The sequence below is a fragment of the Choloepus didactylus genome, chromosome 18 (genome assembly GCF_015220235.1).
Source record: "Choloepus didactylus isolate mChoDid1 chromosome 18, mChoDid1.pri, whole genome shotgun sequence".
Classification (NCBI taxonomy): domain Eukaryota; kingdom Metazoa; phylum Chordata; class Mammalia; order Pilosa; family Megalonychidae; genus Choloepus; species Choloepus didactylus.
In genome coordinates, this window is record NC_051324.1 from 57,757,651 (window position 1) to 57,779,904 (window position 22,254).

Sequence of the window (22,254 nt, forward strand, 5' to 3'; positions counted from 1 at the left end):
TAGGTGGGAGCCTCAGGGGCAAAAGCCAATGCTTCCAGGGCCTTGCTTTTAATCCAATTAGGTTGTACTCTGTTAATGTCTTCCCACTGCTTTGGGAGCCTGGTGGCCAAGCTGCTTGCATTAACACTCTCATCAACTGATCAACAGAGGAGGTGATGTTTGAACTGAATCTGGGAGTTTACCAGATGAGAGGATAGGTTGGGAGGGAAAGGGCATGCCATGAAGTGGGAAACACACATAAAGGCGCAGACATGAAAAGGCCTGGCATGTCTGGGGCAAGTCAAGGAGTTGAGTGTGGCCAGGGCCTGGCAGGAAGTGAGCCTGTAGGTGTGGGAAGGGACCAGGACATGAAGGGTTTGTGTGCTGCTCTGGCGAGTCTGGACTCTCCAACAGGTGATAGAAAGCCACCGAAGGATTCCTAATCTGGGGCTGACTGGTCAGGGGATGCCCCCTTTTGAAGGTATCTTGGGCAGCCATGTGGAAGCTAGGCTGGAGGGGGAAGAAACTGGAAGCAGAGAGAACATCTTGGAGGTAAGGGGACCCATGTGGGGAGCATTGGAGATGGCAGGACAGACTGACTTGGGGTGCACCCTGGGTGAGGTACGGCTGAAGAAAGGCAAATACCCAGTGGGGAGGCGGCCTTTCTCACTTCAGATGCTCATGGTGGGAGCATCTCCAGAGAACACAGGACCCCATCAGTCTCAGCTGACCCCACCCGGCTCACCCTTTAGTCTGACAGAGACATAAGGCTGGCCTGAGGTGAAGGGACAAACTAAATGGACTTGCCTTCCCTCTTGCCCTCTCAGCACCCATGCTGGACACTCCATTAGTCAGGGCCTGCTCCCCCAAGGCCCTCTGTCCTGGGCTTCCTTCTAACCAGGTCTTGTCTCTACCATGCTCCCTGTTCCACTCAATGAGACGTACCTGTATCCTGAGTTCCCCTCCCTGCTTGCCCATGGCAACCCCCCTAGACCCTCTGGTACCTAATTATCTAGAATACATAAAGCAGTAGAAAGAATCCTGGTCAGGGTGCTAAAAGGCAAAGGGTAGAGGGGACCCCAGGCCTTCCCTGAATGATCTTCCCCTATCTGATTCTCCTGGAGTTGGCTCCCCCTTTTGCCTTCTTGCCCCAGGTATGTTGTTAATTTGGGCACTTCCGGTTAGGTGGGAGGGGCAGGGACGGCAGCTAGCATGGGGTGCAGGTTGGGTCTTGAAGTAGCTTTCAAATCCCACTGGTCCATTCACATGGGAGGCTGGAGGATGGACCTTCTCCATGTCCCCTCCCCATTCACACCATTTCTACAAAACCAAATCTCAAAATATGGGGAGCCCAGACTTGGACCACCAATGGAAAGCTTCCTACTCACCAAGATGGAGTTTTCTGGTGGAGTGTGAGCGCTGGCTAGATAGCATCACCTGGCCCCGATTGGGTGCCTCGGAATCTAGAAGTGGGTTGAGATCATCTCAGCAGCGGTTAGCAGAGGCCTGGTGTATTATTTAACCAGGTAACGGGACCTGCTACTCTGGAAGAAATTCCATCCCCTCCCTGCCCCGACCTGCAGAGGCGAGGCACTCCCCTCACCCAGGGGCACGGAAAGGGGCCCAGGGCCTGAAGCTGCCTCCACCCTGCCCAAGCAGTTGCCCCAGTAACGGTGTCTAGCACCCCTTGTTTTGTCTCTAACTTGTCACAAAGCCCCTCTTCACAGGGGAAGAGTGCCCCATCCCGCCTGCACTGAGCCCACACCCTAGCAGCCTGGCACAATGGGCTCTCACGGAGTACACAGTGTTTCTTATTGTGGCATAAAATGCCATAAAATCAGAACAAAGAGGGAGCCCAGAGCCTTGATGGGCTGCAGCTTCCTGCCGAGCGGAGAATACAACCGATTGTTTAAAAGCCAGTGGTGAGGCAAGTGGCCAATTAACACGGCCTTCACCCCGTGGCCTGGAAATGCGCTTCTTACAGTCAGATCTCAGATCGGGACTCTGCTATTCGGATCAGTTGCTGAAAGGAAGTCAGTCTGCTCACACTGCCAAATTTAGAAGCCCCGAGACAGCAAAGGTGACCTGGGCTATCGCTGCGCCTGTCCTTAGGACTCAGCCGAGCCCTGTCCATGCTGAGTGTCAACACGGCCCTGGCCCCTCGTCCCGTTCTCCCTCCCCCTTTAAAGGATTCCTAGAACATTCCCGAGACTAGAGAATTATACATCTGTTCACAATTGCATTGGAAAACAATTCATTTCTCATTATCTTCTTTCTCATAGTTGTCAAGAAATTACCCACAACCCAGACCAGAAGAAAATGAAAGTAGGTTTGGGGGTCAGTCCGGCCATTTTGAGGGTGTTTGCTAATTTGCTCTTTTTTCTTTTACTGTACTGGACCTAAAACAGTGGAAGGAAGTAATGACCCACCACCCAAAGGCAAAAATAACCCCAGAAAGCTTGGGAAACTCGAGCCGCAGAAAACAATCAGGAAGGCAAGTCCAAGTGTGCTGGATGCAGAGCAGATAAGAATTTTAATTTATCCTGAAAGCAAGGAAAAGGGCTGACAAAGGGGAAGAGGGTATCGGCGGGTGTAGGATGACTTGCTGCTAGGTTTTTTCCTCTTCTTTGCCAGGATTCTCCAGTGTCCAGTACTTGGTGAGCCTCTTGGAATTTTTACTGCCAGGGTCTTCAGGGTTTTTCCTTTCCAAACACTCCGTGGGGGGTGCTTGGCCATTACCTGTGGGAAACACATGCATCCACAAGCCAGTGGCTTTATTGGATTTTCTCACCATTCGGCTCTGTCGAGTGAGTCTGCTGGATTCAGAGGGTGAACAAGGAAAACAGTCCTGAGAAATTCCCTTCAGAGAAGGCAGGGGACTCTTTTCAAACAGGCTGGAGGAAGGTCTCCTCCTATTCATTATCCTCATAGAAAACCCAAGTGGAGAAAATGTGCTTAATAAAAGCAGGAGGGCTTGCAGTCAGACTCAGGAAGAACTTCTCCATCGCTAGGGAGAATAAACGTTGCAGCGAATTAAGGGGGATGTGACAATCCTGTCCCTAGAGGCTTTTCGGGAAAGAAATTTTAAATTGCCTGTCCCCAAGGATTTAGAACAGTGGTCTCCACACGGGCTTTGGTATCAAAATCACCTGAGGAAACGCACCGAAAATCCACGTTCCTGGGCTCCTCCCCGAGATTACGACTCGGGCGGGGTGGGGCCCTGGAATCTTTTTCACATAAAGACCCGGTGAACCTGCTGCAGCCAAGTCACGGTTAAGCTTTGGGGAACCCCCCAGGAGACCCGCCTGGAGGAGACCCCGAACCGGCTCGAAGCTTCCCTGGGTGGGGCGCAGATGATGCCCCCGAGAACCCAATTTGTTTTTCAGGGCGCGCAGTCCTGACCAGCCGGGTGGGCCATTTTCAGAGGCGGAGTGGGGGTGGGGGCGCTTTCCTCCGTTCACAAAGGAGCCTGCAGCGCCCCTGTCCTGGGCGTGACCGCGGGTGTCCCGCCCAGGCCGACGAGGGCCCAGCGCCCCCTCACGCCCTCGCAAGGACCCGGGGGACACTCCGGGAGCCTCCCCCGGCACCCGGCACTGTGGCCTCGGCAGACAGAGCCGCTGCAGCCGGAAAGGGAGCTGGCCAGAGCTTTAAAAGACCTTTCTGTCTCGGGCGCTCACGCCACCTCCCGGTTGAAGCGCCGCCGCACCTCTTCCCCGTCGCCCGCCGCCGCCGAACCGCCGGCGCAGGTCCGAATCTTGGCCTCCGGCGCGGGAGAGGGCGTGCCGGGGAACCGGCCTCCGGCGGCGGGGCCCGGCGCAGCGCGCAATCCCGGATCCGGCGGAGGACTCGGGCCCCCGGCGGCTCCGGGCGGGGTCTCCTCGCCGCGCCCCAGCTGCGGCCCCGGGTTTGATTCTGGAAACCTGCTGCGGCGAGGCTCTCCCGGGTGGGTTCGGCTGGGCCGCGGCGACCCCTAGTGCCCAGTGCGGGCCGTCGCCGCCCGGGCTGCCCGCGGCCTCCGGAGCCGCTGAGCAAGACTGAAGCTTTTTATCCCCAAAGGCCTTGACCCGGGCTCGGGGATGGAGAAGACGCTCCCTGGCCTCTAAGCCCCGGTCTCAAGGGGAGACAGGCGGCTCTCGAGGGCAAGGGAGGGGCATTCCCTGGGTGGTCCTTAGAGGGCATTGGGGCCTGCTGCTGGAACCACTCAGTTGCCATCCTCCCTTTTTAGGGGGCTGAGACCAGCTCTAGGAGGACCCTCACCCCTAGCCCAAAGCCGGGCACCTAGTTCTCCACTGGAAATGCAGGCCCACACCCTCCCCTGGCAGGTACAGCGGCAGCTGAGGAGGGCCCTGAGCAGATGGACTGTCCTGGCTTCCTGCCAGAGCCGTTATCAAGACAGGAGCCAGGACAGCGAGAGGCAGAGCCACCTGTGCCCTGCCCTCCCATGGCCACACTCTTCTTTGGTCCCCTGGCAGCCTGGCTTGACTCCCCTGGCTGGCAGCACTTTGTTAAGATGGGCTGCCAGGCTGAGTCACAGCTACAGCCTGCTGCCGTTGCTGGGCCCAGGTGAACAGGGATGAGGAAAGGGAAAACAGCAGGCCTCCAGGTGGAATCCTTGCCAGCCTCTTTTGTGGCTCTGTGGTGGCCCTGCCGACCCGCTCCCGGGGCAGCCCATCCCTCTACTCCCAGGCTCCATGCAAATGCTGCAGGTAGCACGGAGGTAAGGGCAGCTGGGGGGTGGGGGTGGGGGGTGGTCCCTGGGTGTGTGTGGCCAGGCCTGAGGACCTGTCACATGACTCTGCCACCCAGGCCTGACAGCTGCTTCCCGGCTGGCACAAATGGCTGTCACCACAGACAAGCCCGAGGGAGAGGAACGATGCCTCCTGCAGCAGCACAGGGGCAGGGGCAAGGCCCTTAGGGCCAAACCCTAGGACACAGCCCCTCCCTCTCACCCACAAGTCATGGCGACCAGCCTTTGGGGGGAAGAACAGAGTGGGTCAGGGCCCTGGGTGAGTGCGTGGGACTGAGGCTTTTTTGAAGCCGAAAGTAGTTGAGAGGATCTGGCTAAGGTTGGGGGCTATCAGTAGCTCCTGTTCCCTGCCCTTCAACACTCAGAAACGTTTCTGAGTAGTTGGGAAGTACCCACTCAAGCCAATAGGAAAAGAAATATATTGAGAACAAGAGTTCCCCCAAGAATAAAAGATGAAGTTCAGCCCTCACCCCCCCCCAGGTCATCTCCTCCACTTGGAACCCACCGCCTCCCACCGCCTCGTTGCTCTTCCTCCCTCCCTTCCCATCACATGTTCCTCTGCCTCCATCCGTTCTCTGAAAGACTTCTTCACACCTCCCCCCACCCGGCAAAGTTAGGAGGGCATTACCCTAAGAGGGGGGCAGAAGCTCCCCCAGATAGTCAGCCTGCAGAAGGTTGCTGAACACACATTTGGAGGCAATTTTTGCACCAGGCTGTGTGGGGATGTGGGGTGACTAAGATGCTTCCTTTGAGGGCTTGAAGTCGAGCTGTGCTAGCCAGGCTGGAACCCCAGTGAGGCAATCTGGGGATTCCTCGGCCCCAGACTGCAGGCGTCCGCTCCCCATGCTGTTCTAGGCCTTGGGGCCATGTGTGTGGCCAGCCGCTGGGGCCGGGGCAGGGGCTGGAGGGGGCAGTGATGCCAGGCCCCTCCACGACGATTCCCACAGTCTGCCATGGCTCTACAGCCTGAAAGATTTTTTTTTTTTTTTGCTTTGCAGATCCCGAATTGGGAGATGGAAATGAAGGCACCATTTATCAAAGCAACAGCCGGGTCGTCTAGGAGAGGGCTGGCCATGGAGCTCAGCGGAGACCTCTCTACCCAGCCACCTTTTCTATCCCCATGTGCCTCCTTTCTTCCTTCTCTTTACTGAAACTGAAACTGACGTGTTCACAGTTATCATTTTCACCTTATACCACTCATTTTGGGGTCCAGCTTGGGCATCTATGGCAGCAACAGCGACCAGCCTGGTCCCAGCTAGCACGAGCCTGGGGCTGTTGGGCCCCCATCAGGCTGCCCTGCTGCTGCCCCTCAGCTGAAAGCCCATGGGGACCCAGCGGCACTGGCAGCCTGGTGGCCTGGGATCCTCCTGCCGAGGGCACCCGTTCAGGCCTCCGTCCACCCCGAGTGGAATTGAGCCGCACATTCAGTAAACTGACTTTATTCACCCAGCTTCGCTGTTTGTTTCACTCTCCTTGGACAAAGTCAGGGCCTCACACTTGGGGAGAGGGACGCTCACCCTACAGCTCCCACTCCACTTCTCTTAACCACCCATCGCCACCCCTTCCACCACTACTGGCAATGATACATTCTGGGCCCCCAGTGGGCTGGGCAGGTGCATGGCCAGTGCCCCAGGAGGTACCCACTTAGGACCGTTTGGTGTATAGACTCCATGCTGCTCCCCACCTGCCCGTGGTGTCACAGCTCTATCTCAGGGCCCAAAGACCAGGTCAGCTCAGAGCTTGGGGTGAAAAAGGTCAGAGGGGCTAGTGGGGAAAGAGAAGTGTGTGTTTGTGTGGGTGTGTGCAGGGTGTGGAGACAGACACAAAGATAGGTTAAAATGAATTAGTGATACTTTCAAAAACATATTAAGGGAAGAAGTCAGACACAAAAGATTACACAATTCCCTGTACATGAAATTTTTAGAAAAGGGAAAAGGCAAAATGTAGAGACAGAAAGCAAATTGGTAGTTGCTTGGGCTGGAGATTAACTGCAAGTGGGCTCCAGGGAACTTTTTGTGGGTGATGAGGTGTTTGAAAGCTGGTTTGTGGTGATGGTTTCACAACTGGATAATTCTGCAAAACCTCATTGCACTGTACACTTAAAACGTGAACATCATGGTATAATTGTAAATTATACCCCAATAAAACGGTTTTAAGAACATGGAAGGAGGGCAGACTCAAATCCACAGATAAGACGCTGATTGAGGCAGCTACCCTAAGACCATCACCAAGCACTGCACTTTTGTAAACTACATTCTTTCTATAGAAAACCATTTTAGGTTTTGCCTGCCACCTATGTGGGCTGGGGCTGGAGAAACAGCAGACAGGTGTCTCCTGTCCAAATGGGGCCTCACACAGCCTAAGGTGCCAAAAGGACTGTGTCTCAAAAAATGGCTCTTTCTCCTCTCTGTAAGTGGGTAAATATCCAGAATCTATCCTAGGTTGGGCTTTGTAGGTGGGGCCTGGCGACTTGCCAGGCCGTTGGCAGTTGAAGAGTGGGCAGGGTGATCGTCGAGCATTTATCCATCGCCAACCACGAGCCAGGTGGTGGCGACACAGGAGAAGTGCACAGTCCTCACCCTCTCACTGGGGCATCAGGACATAAACACAAAAAGCCAAGCCAAGATCACATGAGTCCATGGGCACCATTTAGAGAGCACGCCCTATGAGCTGGGCCTGGGGATTAGCATTTTGCATTCTTTACCTTTACTCCTCATGATAACCCCATGATACATAGGAAGAAACCCAACTTCAGGGAAGTTAAGTAATGCCCAAGTTTACAAGGGATAAGTCCATCTGTCCGCCAAAGACTGTCCTCCTGGCCTCTCTTCTGCTGTCCGTGAGAGAGGGTAGTGTTCTAAATCAGCTCCAGAGTCAGGGCCAAGGGGTCTAGAAAAGGGCCTTGAAGGAGGTGGAGCCCAGGCAAGCAGGGAGCACATGGGAAGTGGGGTGAGGGTATGTAGCATAATAAAAACGTGACTGGTCTTTGTCCCACGGTCCTGGAAGGGTGGGGAGGAGGGAGAGGGTAACCTCTACATCTTTGGAATTTCCCATGGTAGTATGTTTTGTTTTACTCATGTCTCCCATGCTAATGGTGACAGGGCGGGGGCCAGCCACAGGTAGTCTTAGGGTGGGTACTGGCCACACCAAAAGGACCCACCAGGTGATTAGGGGGCTGTCATGTCAGCCCGACCACCCTGACCTCGGGGAGGGGAGGGGGCTGGAGAACAAGCTCAGCCACTTGGTCATTGATTCTGCCAGTCATGCCTCTGTAACGAAACCCTCGGGACGCTGGAAGCTTGAAAGAGCTTCCACGATTGATAATGACATTGCTGTGGCAGGAGGATGACACCTTCTGACTCCACATGGAGAGGACCCAGAAGCTCACGTCTGAGACCCTCCCAGACCTCACCCTCTGTGGCTCTTCTTTTGGCTTCTTATTTGTATCCTCTTACTATAATAAAGCTGAAATCGTTAAGTACAGTGCTTCCAGTGAGTTCTGAGCTGTTCTAGCGAATTATCAAACCCGAGTTGGGGGTGGTGGTTACCATTTCTAATGTAACCATAGAGCCCCTACCGTGTTTCTTTGCATTGTACCCCATGGCCGCAGCCCAGCCTGGTCCGCCCCCCCCCCCCCCCACTGCCTTGGGAAGGGAAGCCAGAGAAAAACAAAGAGAAAGAGTTCATTTCAGCTCTTCAGTCTCAAAACAGGCTTCCAAGACCCTTGGCAGAGACGATAAGTAGAGACAAAAGTTCCTGCATCTCAAAGCATAACAAGATCATAGGGGGCCCTCCAGCCTTCGTTGCCCACACCCCAACCTTTTAGAGTGCAGGGAGGAAATGCAGGAGGGTTGACATGGCAAATTCCTTCACCTCTTTGCGTCTCAGTTCCCTCATCTGTAAAGTGGGGACAACAGCACCCACCTCGTGGTGTGCTGGGAGGATTAAATGAGTTAATAATGTTGAACGTGGTCCACACATACGAAGTGCTTGATAAACGTAATGGTTACTTTTATTATCGTGGATTAGTGGCACGTCTCAGGCAGTGTCTTGAGTCTCCTGCAGTCCCAGCAAGGGCAAAGACACCGTCCACATTTCCCCATGTCCCAGGGAGAGATGCAGAAAAGCAACACATCTCCACCTAAGCCAGCAGGGACAGGGTGGCCGAGGACCAAGTGACACTCCACAGACCTCAGAACTGGGGGTGCCTAGAAGAAAGGAGGAAACACCGAATGGACCAGGAAACCTTAATGGACTGGGATTTCTCTGAAATGACTAACACTGAAGTTCTGCCCTCTCTTGCTAAAGATAGGGAGCTTTCTGAGCTCTTGAATATGTGGCCTTGAACCCTGGTGCCAGCTGAGTCCATTTCAAACAGGAAATGGCTGCTTGTGGCTTTGCTCTCTCCTTTTCTTTATCCAGTGCTGGCTTCCTGCCTGCTTTTCCGGACAAGGAAGGATTGAATCTGCACTTCAAATGGTGCTGATCCTGGTGGGAGTGAAGATGTGAAGTCAGCCTCTTCCTGAAGCTCTGGGCAGTCCCGACCCCGACCCCGAGATAAAGGAAATCAGACGCGGCCTGAACATCTGGGATCTTTCATCTCAGGCTGGCCCCCCCTCGCGGCCCCTCTTCATTTCCTTGATTTCCTTTCTGATTTCCTCCCTTTTCCTTCCTTCCTTCCTTTCTTGGGGTCCTCCCTCAAGATGCAATTCCTTACCTTGTCCCCGCAGCTGACTTCAGCTCTAGTGCTCGCGGCAGCTTGGCAGGGCTCGGCAGCCCCGTTTCCAGGAGAGCCAGGTGGTGTGGCTGGCCGGCTCCGCACCCCTGTGGTCTCACGGCGCTGCCCCGCTGGGCCGGGCCTGCTCTGCCAGGGCACCTGGGAGGAGGCCATCTCTGACTCGACAAGAAGATTTGTGCGAATACCTGAAACCATTCTCTGCAGGGTGGCACGTCCTCCCATTCATTCATGGATGTGGCACAGTCTTAAGTGGCCAGAGCTGGGCTCGTTTAGCCCGGCTAACGAAGGCTGGGCCTCAGGGCATCCCATGCCCAGCTACGGGCCTGCACACATGGTAGGCACTTAACTGAAATGAACAGAGAGGAAGGAAGCAGCCCCAGTGCTCTGCCAGAATCAGCACTGTCCTAGAGCCGGAGGGCAAATGACCACAGGGCCAGAAGCCTTTTTGCTGCCCCTTTGGAAAGCTTAGAACAGTCCCTGTAGGGACCCCCCAGTGCCTGCAAGCCTGTCGAAAATGCTTGCAGGTGGGATGCAGGGCTCTGGGAGAAAGAAGTGAGGGTGGCTATTTTGGGGTGTGATTTAGATCTCCAGATGCTCACCAGCCATGGCCCATGAGCACAGGGCACTCGGGTGCTCACTCCCTCAGCTGCTCCTCCCACCCCCACAAGTCCGTGACCTTGCCTTCACCCTTCTGCATTTCTTCTCTCCCAGGGTCAAGATCACGGTCACGGGAACTCAGAGGGGGGCCCCTGCCTCAGGAGGCCCCCAGCGGACTGGTCAAGGGATCCTTGAGTTGTATGTAGCCAAGGGCAGGGCAGTTAGTAACCCCCAGAGGGAGCTGTTCAGGGTGAAGTGGATTAATTATTCAAGACCCCCCCCCTCGAGGACTGGGGCTCCCTAACCTGAGTGACCAGGCCCCCTCCACGGGTCCTGCACTGCCTGTCAGGAGAGCCACTGCTGTGGCGGCAGAGGGGGGCCGTGGCAGAGGGTCCCCTGGGCTTGGTGCCGCCCTGCACTCAGAAAAGCAGCTCACAGCTCTCCCCTGGGCTCCGTCTCAGTAAATGGCAGACTGTTCAGTCCAAAAGCTTTGGAGTTTCCTGACCCCTCTTCTTCTCGCCCACCTTGTCCAATCCCCAAGTACATCCATTCTACCTTCTGATATATCTGGCATCTGTTTGTTTGTATTTTCATAAAGAAACATTGGGAAGTTATGCAAGAACCTAACAAAAGTAGTCATCTGTGGGAGGGGGCAAGCTGAATGGGGTTAGGGTGGGAGCAAGACTTCCCAATGTAGATACCATTTTATATTGTTTATGTTTTGAACAATGTGGATTATTACCTATTCAGAAAAGTAGAGACATAAAAATTTCACAAACAAGGCAAAACAGAAACACAGACTCCAATCATTGTCCCCGTTCTGATCCAAACCACCACCTTCTCAGGCTTGAATTATTACAAGAGCTTCCTAACTGGCCTTCCTGCTTTCACTCTCCATTTCCTATCCATCTTCCATTTCCCATATCCTAGCCAGATGATCTTAAAAGGTCAATCAGATTAGCCATTTCCACTGACTTCCTCCACTGGCTTCCTCCTATATTTGAAATAATATCCATGCTCTCCACACTGTTCTTGAGGCCCGGGGCAACCTCGCTGTCCCTGCTGCTCCCACGCTCCCTCACATCACGCTCCAGGCAGCTGACCCTCCTTGCCGGTCCTCTAAGGCACCCCAGAGCCTTCAGCCCAGGGCCCTGGCACCTGCTGTTCCCCCTGCGAGACCTGCCGAGATATGTGCATTGCTTGCTGCCTCGCCTCGAGTTTCACTTCCCCAAGGGAGACCCTCCCTAGCCACCACCCAGTCTAAACCAGCACCTTCCCCCTCACCCAGCTTGTGCTACCCCTCCTGGGGCAGCCTGGCTCCTGTGCTCTCCACCCACATGCCGTGCCCCAGGAGTGGGGAGAGGGCGAGCAGGCCCAGAAGGGTGAGCCGCCAGAAGAGGAGATGGGAGCAAGTGTCCCCACGGGGCCCAGTGAGAGCAGGGAAACTGTGGGTGGTAGAAAGACACCCCAAAACAGGCCTTTGTCTCCAAAGGGATGTGGGGACCCTGGCTCACAACAGAACAAGGCAGGAATCTTTCTCTTCCAAGCCTCTCAAAGGTGTTTTATTTGCTTTTTGTTTTTTGTTTTTTTTTGAAACAATAATGGCACATTAAACAAATTAAGAACTACAAGAAAGGGACCATGTCATTGAGTCCGCGCTCAGTGCCTTGTGCCGTGGCACCAGGACTGGCCGCGTGCTCTGCTGGGGCCTCTTGGAAAGGCCTCCCGGGAGTGGGGCACTGGCCCTCTGGGCCCCACTAGAGGTGGGCACCTGGAGCCGTCCCCGGGCTCCCGCTTCTCGGAGGACCCCAGGATGCTGGCAACCTCATCCCCTCTCTCCAAACTTGAGCTGGGAGCTGGAAATGTCAGGGAACTTATTCTGGTCCCCACAGGGGACTCTTTCAGGGGCAGGACCCTCCCCCGACCGGCAGGAGACAACACCCCCGCCTGGCCCAGTCGCCCCTGGGAGGTTGGGGTGTCTCTCCGCAGTCCTATCCCCAGTCCAATGGACACCACACCGGTGCACTGGTTTCAGGCCCGACCCCTGGGCCACCCCAGCAAGCACACAAGTGACAGATGCTCAGCCTCCTCGGCTGACCCCCACCAAGAGCAAGAGGGATCCCCAAACTCCAGGGTCCTGGCTCAGAAGGAAGGGCTGGGTGAGAAGGGGGGACGAGGGGACAGGGCTTGGGGCTCAGGGCAGAGGCTGCCAGGTGAGAAGGAGAGAAGTAACAGGAGCTGCCCAGGGGGTGGGGGAGCCTCCTCAGGCTCTGTTAACAGGAAGGGGATCTTGGGGCTTGGGTGGGGGGCCTGGGCGGGGGGCCTGGAAGGAAAGAGGCAGAAAGAGGCTCCCATTCCCCCTCCCATTCTGACTCTGGTTACCGGGGGCACAGGCCAGGTGACAAGACCCCAGACCCCACCTCTCAGAAAGGGAAGTGCCACACTGCACTTGGCTACGTCTCAGCCCTGCCCTCGCGAGAGTGCAGGACCCCACCGGCCCAGCTCCCAAAGGCCATTCCTAAGGGCACCCCTCCACAGGCCAACCGGACTGCTGGCTGGGGGGTCCTGCTGACCCAGGGCCCAGGCTCCCCAGCTCTGCCTGACCCCCCAGCCCTGCCCATGCCCTTGGCTCTAGTCTTGCTGCTCGTTCATTTCCATGTCGGACACCAGGATGTTCTTCTCGGTGGCCTCGCTGGGGCCGGTGGAGCTGCGGCTGTAGCGGGCGCCCTCGAAGGCCCCGCGCTCGACGCTCTGGCGCCGCCGGTAGAGGATCAGGGCTGCGGTCAGCAGGGCCAGCAGCAGCAGCACTGCCATCAGCACCACCACCAGGGCTGCCGGGTTCTCTGGGAGCGCTGCTGCGGCAAGGGGGACATCAGGCCTCAAAGTCCTGCCACTGCCGGACAGCCTTCCCAGCTCCTGTCCCGCCACCACGGATGGTGGGAAGAGAGGGGGCGAGGGCCAGGCCAGTGCCAGCACTGCCCATGGCTCACCTGACGGGGAGAAGCTGCTCTCTTCAGCTGCAGGGAAGAGAGAAGGACCAGTTAGTAATACTTTAAAAAGCAAACACATTTAAGTATGTTCTAAGTGTCAGACCTTTTATGAACTCATTTCATCTTCATCATACATCCCTACGGTAGGTGCTATGATTATCTTCATTTTACATATAAGATCACAGGGTCAATAAGTGATGGAGCCGGGATGTCAACCCTGCCTGTGACCTTACAAAGCGACAGGGGATTGCTGACCTCTGGGCCTTGTGGTCTAGTCTGGAAGATAAATCCCCAGACCGGTGCTTCCCAAGGACTGATTTATTGGGAGGGCGGTTCCCAGCTGCCTCCAGCCTGCTCTGTTCGTGCCCTCCCACCCCAGAGACGTGGAAGGAGGCTGCGAGCGCGGCCGGCGGGCTCACCCCGGGGCAGCTTGCAGACGACGCCCATGGTGACATTGGTGCAGGCGCCCGGGCGCCACAGCCCGCTGCTGCTCTGGATCCAGTAGCAGCTGTTGTGGCTCAGCATGCTGGGGCCCAGGCCGGGGGGATCCCAGTTGGAGTAGTTCACAGCCGTGTTGTCCTGCCAGACCAGGGTGCCTCCTAGGAGAGGGGTGCAGGGCATGGGGGAAGGGGGAGCAGGTGGGAGAGAGCAGACCACGCCCCCACCCAGCCGTGGGGCAGGGCGTCTCTTTACAGCCTGAGGCCTCACCCTTTCCACCTCCCCAGCAGAGAACCTACCTTTGGGGTTGAAGTTCATGCCCAGCCAGGCGCCAGGATTCTGGCCCTCGGAGCCCTGCAGGTGCTCCCAGACGAACACGTTCTCCATCTCATCCAGAATGGACAGCACCGCCCCTCCGGCTGGACACAGGGAGGCCCGTGTCAGGGCAGACGGGCCTCCCTGGGGTAGCCGAGCCCCCCCACTTCCCCCGAGCGGCCCCAGCTCTCCTCGCTGACATCCCGAGAACAGGACGGGTGTGGAGTCCGTGCATTCGTGCGTGCGCTGGGCAGCGGGATGCACGGCTAACGTCCCATACGGCCTCCGTGTATTTGGACACGGGGAACCCTGGGCGTGAGTGTTGCCTACAGGTGGGGTGTCGAACGGGCACTCAGGGGGTCCGAGTGTCCACGAGAGGGGTCGCCACCTGCGATGTCCACGCGTGGGCCCTAGCCTGCGCGTCCGGGGGTGGGGGTCCCGCCGTCCCGCCCGCCCCGCCCACCTCGCTGGCAGCGCTGCAGCGCCTCCTTGTGGCCCAGCAGCAGCTCCATGTGGAAGGAGTAGCAGTGCTCGCGGAAGGGAATCCACGCCGAGTCGGCCAGCCCCTGGGGGCAGCTGCCGTGGTAGCTTATTCTTCGCGGAGGAACGGGCCCTGTAGGATGCAGGTTTGAGGGCTGGCTCAGAGCCCTCCGCGGGGGCGCCCGCACTGTGCCCAGCGCTCGGCCCCATCGGTGAGCACTCACCCCGGTGATCTCCGCACACGGCCCCCTGCAACTTGGTGTCGCAGCTGGTGGTGCGCCAGGCCCCGTCCACATCGACGTAGGCGCAGCCCCCGGGCAGCTGCGGCTCCCCGTCCCGCCAGCTCGCGTAGCCCAGCGGCTCCTCTGAGACCCAGGAGTACCGCCGGGAGCCCTGGGCGCGAGGGGCCCGTCAGCGTTGGAGGCAGGGGAACAGCCGGGGGCTCAGGAGGGGCCGGGGCCGGGAATCAGGAGAGTAGGCAGCAGGGCAAGGGTGGGGCCCCAGGAACAGCGTGCTAGTAGCCCACCTCCTCGCTGGCCAGCCCGATCCAGAGTGGCGTGCGCAGCCCCTGGGCAGCCTGCGTGAGGAAGGCCTGAGTGAAGGGGTCAAGCACGTGGGCCAGGCTGGTGTTGCGGCTCTCGCAGAGCAGGAGGGCGTCATGCCAGCGCAACGGCTTCTGCAGCAGCCGGAAGGTCCCATCGAGGTAGGAAAGCTCGGTGCCCGGGGCCGGGGGTGCCGCTGCTGGGGATGGGCTCAGGGAGGGGTCTGCAGGGAATGGACCAGGGCTCAGGCTGGGCTCTGCCTCTCTCACCCCACTCCCGGGCTGGGGGGACAACAAGCACCAGGCAGACCAAGTGCTTGGCAGAGATGAACACTCTGTGTTAGCCATGGCTGTTATTAATAGGACTGTTTGCTAAGAAACGGATTCGCGCAGCTAGAGCCTTGACCTACCCCTACTCAAGGAACCCAGGGCAGAGGGCCCCATGGATGAAGCTGTAACAGCTTTAGACATAAAACCTCAGGTTCCCCAACAGCACAAATGCCAGTGCTGCACAAAGCCACGTACAGCTCTCCCCCATACCCTCCAAACCCTCCTGCTGAGACCCCTTTGTGCTGTCTTTTCCTCTTATTGGCACCTTGCCCAGCTGCCCATCTGTTTACCTAGCAGATACTTGCTTCAGGTGGTGACCCCAGTGGCCCCCTGAGGTCAGGGAGCCTGTCTCGTCCCTCTGGCATGGCCCAGCACACTTGCCCAGTGCCGGGGCCCAGCTGGGGTTTCTGCATCCACCAGTGACACGTACCGGTGCCTTTCTGGCAGATGAAGCCATGAGTCTCCTCCATGCAGCTCCGGTCGTCCCAGCGGCCAGTGAAGTGGGCTGAGGGGCCGTGTAGGACCACCGCACAGCCGGTCTGGGGTGGAGGAGCTGCTCATAGGAGTCCCGCCAGCTGTTCCCTCCCCTCCCCTCCCCCCTATGTCACTGCTCCCAAAAGGCTGTGCTGGGAGCAAAGAGGCTGGGAGAGGGGAGTCCCAGGGGCAAAGGCAAGCTGGCTAGGGCAGTGGGGTGAGAAGGAGAGCGGGAGGGGGCATCCTCACCAGTTTGTTGCCGCTCGTAACGGGGCTAGGGCCAGAGGGCTCCCCAGGTGCCCAGTTGGCGTACAGCGGAGGCTCCTGCTCCACCCACTGGAAGTCCCTCTGCGAGGCATGGAGGCCAATCCAAAGGTCAAAGGTCACATTGGGCAGGCTAGCTGTGATGAATGCTACAGTCCCCAGGAAGAGAGAGTCAGGAGGGGCAAGGCACCCCCCTGCTCGCTCTCCTCTAGCCATGTTGTGGGGCTGTGCCGAGGATACTGAGGCCTCCCACAGGCTGGCCCTACCTTGCTCTAGGGGGTTTGCAATGGTGACCAGTTGGGCCTCTTGCTGTTCACAGGAGAACTGTGCCTCAGACCACTTCACTCGGTCCTGGGGGTCCTGGCCCTGGATTCGGAAGCACTGTGGGGCAGAGGGGGGAGGTGTGATATCCCTCTGTACTCCCATCCCACCAACCCAGAAACCCCAGGGCACCCCCTCAGCAGCAGGCCCTGGGGAGACTTTGGAGGCTGTGAGAGAAGCTTCTGGGACCAGGACACCTGGGTCTCCCTGGGCAGGGCTCTAGCTCTCTCTCCACGTGGCACAGATTCGCATACACTTGCCCCCACTCTGGGGGATCTGGAAACAGGATTCCTTTGTGCCTCCAAGGGTTCTGCTCTGACCCACAGCACCAGGCATTGGCTGGATGAGAACAGGTCTTTCCGCTAAAGGCCGTCCCCAGTGCTACCTGAAGTCTGTTATCCTGCCCTTTGGACTTACAGAATCATCTCTAGGATGATTTTATCTTCATTTTCGAGTGGTCTTTCTTAGGCAGCAGCTTCCCACTCTCCAATTTTATGTGTTTTTTTTCCTGCCTTTAATATTTCCATAAGGCTAAAGGAAACCCGTGTGGGAAATATTTTGTCACAGGAAGACTCTTAAAAATGAATTATTGCCGTTAATTTCCTAATCAGAGGCAGTGTGACGGGGGAGAAAAAGTATAAATCAGCTTTGGAGTCACAAAGCCGGGGAGGGGATCAGAGTCCAGCTCTAACTTAACCTTCTAGCTTCAGGTTCCTCTTCTGTAAATCAGGAATAAAAGCCTGTCTTTTGTGGTCAATTTTAGGATTACAGATAGCAGTGCATGAGACAGACTAGGTGCTCAACAAGTGAGAGCTCTTACTATTAATGATTAGATCCATTAATGATGCATCAGTAACAGAGTTTTAGGTAGAAAATTGTAAACCAAAAATAAATGCAAGAGGTTTTTGGAGGCTTCATGCATTTGATTTCATGGAAGTACCTCAGAGCCACCTTGAGGCCCCATTTTAAATAATTACTAAAATTAATCATAAAATTAGAAGCAGCAAGGTCACACCAGCACCAGCAAGGAGTGAGAGCTAAAGGGAGAGAACATTCAGTTTAGTCCAGCAAACACTCGAGACCCCTGCCATGTGCACGTGAACTGGGTGGCATGTCAGGTGCCAGTGGGCCTGCCCTCCAGGCCTTCACGCTAGTGGGAGAAGTATAGACTCATACACGCTTTGCCCACATCCAAATGCTGTGGGAATGCAAAGGAGGGCGCAGAAACTGGTAAAGCAAGGTGTCTGAGCCATTAGTAAATGGGCAAACAGCCTCTTCAAAGAGCTTTCAACAGGGCAGGAGAGTAATTGGTATCTGTATAATGATGCTGAAAGAGATCGATTACATATATAAAGTATATTCTGTCTAATAATTAGGCAGAAGAAGCCATGAATATAAGTTCTTGGGAAAAAAAAAATTAATGACATGAGAAAATGGTCAACATATAATACCAAAAAAGCAGAGTTGGGCATGAAACTGCATTATTTGGTATGATACCAATTATGTGAGAAAAGGTGGAAGGGGGATAACAAATATTGATAATAGTCATCTTTGGAGATTATGGGTGAATTTTATTTCCTCCCTTTCTGTATCTTCCAAAGTTTTAATAAAACACGTCTTTTTTTTTTAAAGACTGAAGAGGTATATTTGCTTGACTATTCTGGGGAGGAATGGGAGTTCCATGTTACTAAGAGGAAGGCTACACTCCAAGTATGACAAGGGCTTATGGAATCTAGTATCTAGTGTTAACTAATTAATCCTCACAATAGAGATAAATGGCCTTACAATATCCTGCAAAGCCATGGATTGAAGCTAAACATAATGATGCCGATACAAATAATAAGGAAGTGGCGAGATGACCCTTCTCTTCTTGGGGCAAGTTCTTTGTCAGCTACTAGGTAAAAATGATGATGGTGTAATCACGTCTGATAAGAAGTCAGCACATGGGTTCAAGAGTAACTGTTTATGGCAAGAAACTCACACTATAGAGAAAACACTTTGACAACATGTTTGCAAATTGTATCCATTCTGATTAATTTTATTGCCCTGAAATTTCCAATCTACACATTGAAAACACTTAGGAAGAGAATTTTCTAATTTTTTTTGTTTAATCTTCCAAAGACTTTTTTTTAAAACCAACTTGATAAAAATGAAAAAAATTATGCAACACTTCTGATTAGTTTATGAGACAAACAGGACGACAGAAGCTTACTAACCAAATTTTAAAGAAAAACCTTTGTTGACACTGAATTGTGCACTTTAAATAGGTGAACTGTATGGTACGGGAACCATATCGCAATCTGGCTACACTTAAAAAAAAAAAAAAGTCTTTGCTTAATTGGTAGAAGGACTGAAAAATGCATAGAATGATTCAGAAAGCCCAACCAATGATGGATGAACTTTTTTCACTCAGACCTATTTGTCTTTGTGAGGCATCATTTTAAGCTACAACAACCATTAAATCTGCATTTTGAAATAATCTGAAATTCAAAGACCTGTGAGTCACTGAATTACAAAGTGTCAGACTAAGATTTTAAAGAATAATCAAGTATACGCATTTGCTTTGTCTTATTAAATTATTTAAATATTAATAGTTGCCATAATCGACAGTTTTTAAGTAAGCACAAAAAATTTTCATACCACTAATACAGAACATTGTTTAAAACTTAAAATTATTACTTATTTAATCTTTAGCTCATCCTTTTTACTGTTCTGTTCTTATACATATTGTACTATATATATTAACCATATTAATAAAGAAGTAAATATACATATATTTTATATATATATATATATAGTGTACCCACACAAACTTTGGTTCTACATGTTCAAATTTTTTTTTTTTTTTACTAAGAGGAGTTCATGATAAGCATATTTGCAGACCACTGATCTAGAAAACTCACCCATCTGGAAGACTTTACTTCCTGGTGGACTAGAAGGTGCTACTGCATGGAGTTAATTTCAAGAGAATCTAGCCCTAGCATCGAGACCAAGCAAGAGGGAGGCTGGTGGGAACAGGAAAGAGGCCGTGGCCTCCACACTGCCAAAGGGCCAGGACTTCTAAGGCTCAAACTCCCCACATTCATCCCCTCTCTCCTGACTTCCTTGGGTGCCCCCTCCCCACCTCTTACCTTGTTGAGGAACTGGTTCCAGCCAGGAAGGCAGCCCCCCAAGTCTGCAGGTGGCAGATCTGGGGGCTGCACCTCTCTAGTGCTGTTGTCGCGCTTGCAGATGTAGGGCAAGGCCGTCAGGCACCTCTGGTCCCCCCAGTCCTCTGTGGAGAGGGGAGGGCAGGGCCGTCACCCCCAGGGCAGGGCAGGGCTGGGCACCCTCACCCCATGCCCTAGGAGGAGAGTAGCCTGGGGCTCACACCCCCTGTGTCCAGCTCAGAACGCAAGTCCTTCATGGCTGTGGGGATGTGGGGACAGGTCGTTCCCCCTCTGGGTCGAGTCCTGATAGGTCCGTGGGGTTGTGGAAACAAAGAGAGTGTTAAGAGACGAGGGTCCTGCCCAGGCTCGGCTCACTGCCTCTGACATCTACCCTCTCCTCAGCTGACTGCACCCTCTCTGCCCCATCTTGCCCTCACCTCGGCTGGCTGTCATGTACACGCACTTCTTCTCCTTGCCGATGGGCCGAGGTTTGCCAGGTGCCCAGGAGATGAAGTTTATAATGGAGCCATCTGTCCACCTGCAATGGCACCAAACAGGTATGACTCCACACCAGTTTCTGGGCTTGGCCTCCCCTATATATAGCAACGGAGGCTGCGGAAAGGGTTAGCCCGAGTCCAGTGGCTTAGGGGCTGCAGGCTGCAGAGGGGAGCTCAATGCAGCTGGGGACCCAAGAACCTGGGCCTGTAGGTAAAGCCCCACCCCTCCCTGGGCATCCACTTCTCTAACTAGAAAAGAAGCCTGAGAATCCCACCGCAGGGATCCAAGGACAAAGGTGTGCTCGGATTCCCATGTGCTCCCAGCCTTAAGCCCCTATTCTTTCCTGACTCTCCCCAACTCCCGACAATCCCACCCCACCTGCAAACCTGCCAGGGGCTTGACTACAAAGAGGCTCCTCTGGACCATCATATGCTCTTGCCCATGTCCTGAGGGGCCTTATTCATGATGACTAAGCCCAAACAATACATGCTGCCATCACTTGGTGCCCAGGATGTGCTGCACGCTGTGCTACTGACTTCACATACCTTAGTTCTGATCCTCACTACAGTCCTAGCAGGCAGGCATTATTCTCATTTCCAGATGAAAAAAAAAACCGGGCCCAGAAAGGTTACACCACTTGCCCCAGGTCGCACCCAGCAAGGGACAGAGCTGCATTCAAATCCAGGCCTGTAAGCTCTCTGTGCAGTGCTGCGTCCCACCTCCAGCCCAGGCCCAGGCTGGCGACCCCCACCCCTCCCCGGGGCCCCTACCTGAAGCGGCCGTCGCTCTCCGAGGTGTGCAGACCGATCCACCAGTGCTGCTCCTGCCCCCGGGAGAACTGGGGAAGCCCGCCCGGGCAGGTGAGGGTTGGCAGGGCCCACCGCACGCCTCCGCCAGGGGCCTGCCTTCCCGCCGCCCGCAGCCTCCAACTCGCTCACGCGCCCACCTTCTGCAGGTTGTGCCCCAGGAAGTCTAGCTCCGCCTGGCTGTGCACCGAGGCCAGCTCGGCCTGGAACCAAGTGCAGATACGCTGCGCCTGCGCCCACGTGGAGTGGTGCTCGAAGAACTTGTATTCGGCCTCCTGGAAACGCACCCAATCCCGCCGGCCTGCAGGCGGGGTGCGGGGTGCGGGAGTGGGTGGCCAGGCTGGGGCTGCCCACTCGGCCCTGGAGGTAAAGGCTGGGCCAGGGCAGGCGGGAGGCGGCCTAAGAGCCCATCGGACCCCGCGCAGTCTTGGCACCCGGCTCCCGGCCCAGGGCCGCCCCTCCTTCGATGCAGAGGCAGACTGGGCTGAGGATGCCGTGACGCGGGCCATCTCATCCCCATTCTCTCTGCTCCCACCCCTAACCCCCTCTGTTCGGGCTCGGCCGGGTCCTGCTCCCGGGGTGTCGCCCCCTCCCCTCTCCGGGCGCGGTGCGGGGTGGGGTGGGCAGAGGCCTCACCTTGCGGGTTGATGTCTTCCGGCTCCCGCACGTCCGCTCCTGCGGGGACAACTTGAGCAGAGAAGCTGAAGAGGAAAGGAGACCCCTCCCCTGGCCTCCTGGCCCAGCAGCCCTCGCCCCCTCCCCCCAACCCCCGCCCCCCCCACCTCTAGGGATCTTGCAGATCCAGTCCAGTTGCGTCTCGCACTGCATGGCCACCCACTGCAGGGAGGCCAGGTCGAGCACGGCGCAGGCCCGGATGCCGTCGTCGTCATGCCGACTCCGGTCGAAATTGTGGTAGGAGAACTGGGGGAGGGGGCGGCGGCGGAGAGGGGAGGGAGAGAGTGGACGGGAGGCTGCGGTATGAGGCGCAGGCTGCCCCCATCCTCAGAAGAGGTAAACGGGAGGCCCGCACTGAACTGTGAACCCCCAACCTAGGCTGGGCTCCCCATTCCCGCTTCCCGCCCCTGCCAAGCCCCATCCGCACCCCGGCCCCGCCCCCTCCAAGCCCCGCACTCCTCCAAGCCCCCTCACCCCCAGACCGTCGCTCCAGCGCCAGCTCTGCCCTGCTCCGGGGTCCCGCCGGCTCAGGCCGATCCAGAGCCAGTGCTGCTCGTGGATCTCGGGTTCTGATTCACTTCAGCCCACACAGGGGCGGGAGGGGAGAAAATGGGAGAGGGGGGAGAAGAAGGGATGAAAATGAAAATGAGAGGGGCCCTGCTCCTGGCACCTGTGACTTGAGCAGCCCCCAAGGGCCTTGGGACACTTCACTGGGCTTCACCTTCACCGAGCAATACACTGTTGGGGCCACTTTTTAAAAGTGCACTCCCCCAGAGAGAGTTGGGCCTGGCCCCACCTTCCTCGGGCTCCCCTTTGGGTGGGGGATGCCCTGCAGGTTTTTCCTTAAGAGAGTCTAGGAAGTTGACGAGGATGTAGCACAGGCCTGGGACTCTGGGTTCAAGCCCTGGTTGA

General features: G+C 55.8%; 2 protein-coding genes and 1 long non-coding RNA gene across 10 annotated transcripts in view; 1 reads left to right on the forward strand and 2 right to left on the reverse strand.

The window, feature by feature from the left end:
• Positions 1-6,762, forward strand: part of MARCHF10 (membrane associated ring-CH-type finger 10) — a 246,934-nt gene extending 240,172 nt beyond the window's left edge. For all 7 annotated transcript variants that reach the window (XM_037809926.1, XM_037809927.1, XM_037809931.1 and 4 more), the window contains one exon: positions 5,725-6,762. In XM_037809926.1, the coding sequence (XP_037665854.1) occupies positions 5,725-5,877 (153 nt within the window). In that variant the 3' untranslated portion in view covers positions 5,878-6,762. The remainder of the gene's footprint in view (positions 1-5,724) is intronic.
• On the reverse strand, positions 2,487-4,078 carry LOC119514251. The gene is made up of 2 exons (XR_005212772.1): positions 3,686-4,078; positions 2,487-2,718 (listed from the first exon to the last, which is right to left on the reverse strand). It is a non-coding gene; the product is annotated as an uncharacterized LOC119514251 (long non-coding RNA).
• A 5,432-nt stretch (positions 6,763-12,194) lies between the features above and the next one.
• Positions 12,195-22,254, reverse strand: part of MRC2 (mannose receptor C type 2) — a 65,768-nt gene continuing 55,708 nt past the window's right edge. Inside the window, exons 14-30 of one of the 2 annotated variants that reach the window (XM_037809193.1) lie at positions 21,817-21,919; positions 21,450-21,588; positions 21,304-21,342; positions 20,808-20,968; positions 20,632-20,699; positions 19,801-19,901; positions 19,346-19,488; positions 16,160-16,274; positions 15,879-16,042; positions 15,586-15,694; positions 14,811-15,049; positions 14,509-14,677; positions 14,268-14,417; positions 13,789-13,908; positions 13,471-13,650; positions 13,052-13,078; positions 12,195-12,916 (exon numbers count right to left, since the gene is read on the reverse strand). In XM_037809193.1, coding sequence (XP_037665121.1) covers positions 12,693-12,916; positions 13,052-13,078; positions 13,471-13,650; positions 13,789-13,908; positions 14,268-14,417; positions 14,509-14,677; positions 14,811-15,049; positions 15,586-15,694; positions 15,879-16,042; positions 16,160-16,274; positions 19,346-19,488; positions 19,801-19,901; positions 20,632-20,699; positions 20,808-20,968; positions 21,304-21,342; positions 21,450-21,588; positions 21,817-21,919 — 2,251 coding nt within the window. In that variant the 3' untranslated portion in view covers positions 12,195-12,692. The remainder of the gene's footprint in view (positions 12,917-13,051; positions 13,079-13,470; positions 13,651-13,788; positions 13,909-14,267; positions 14,418-14,508; positions 14,678-14,810; positions 15,050-15,585; positions 15,695-15,878; positions 16,043-16,159; positions 16,275-19,345; positions 19,489-19,800; positions 19,902-20,631; positions 20,700-20,807; positions 20,969-21,303; positions 21,343-21,449; positions 21,589-21,816; positions 21,920-22,254) is intronic. The other variant, XM_037809194.1, reaches the window with a different exon arrangement.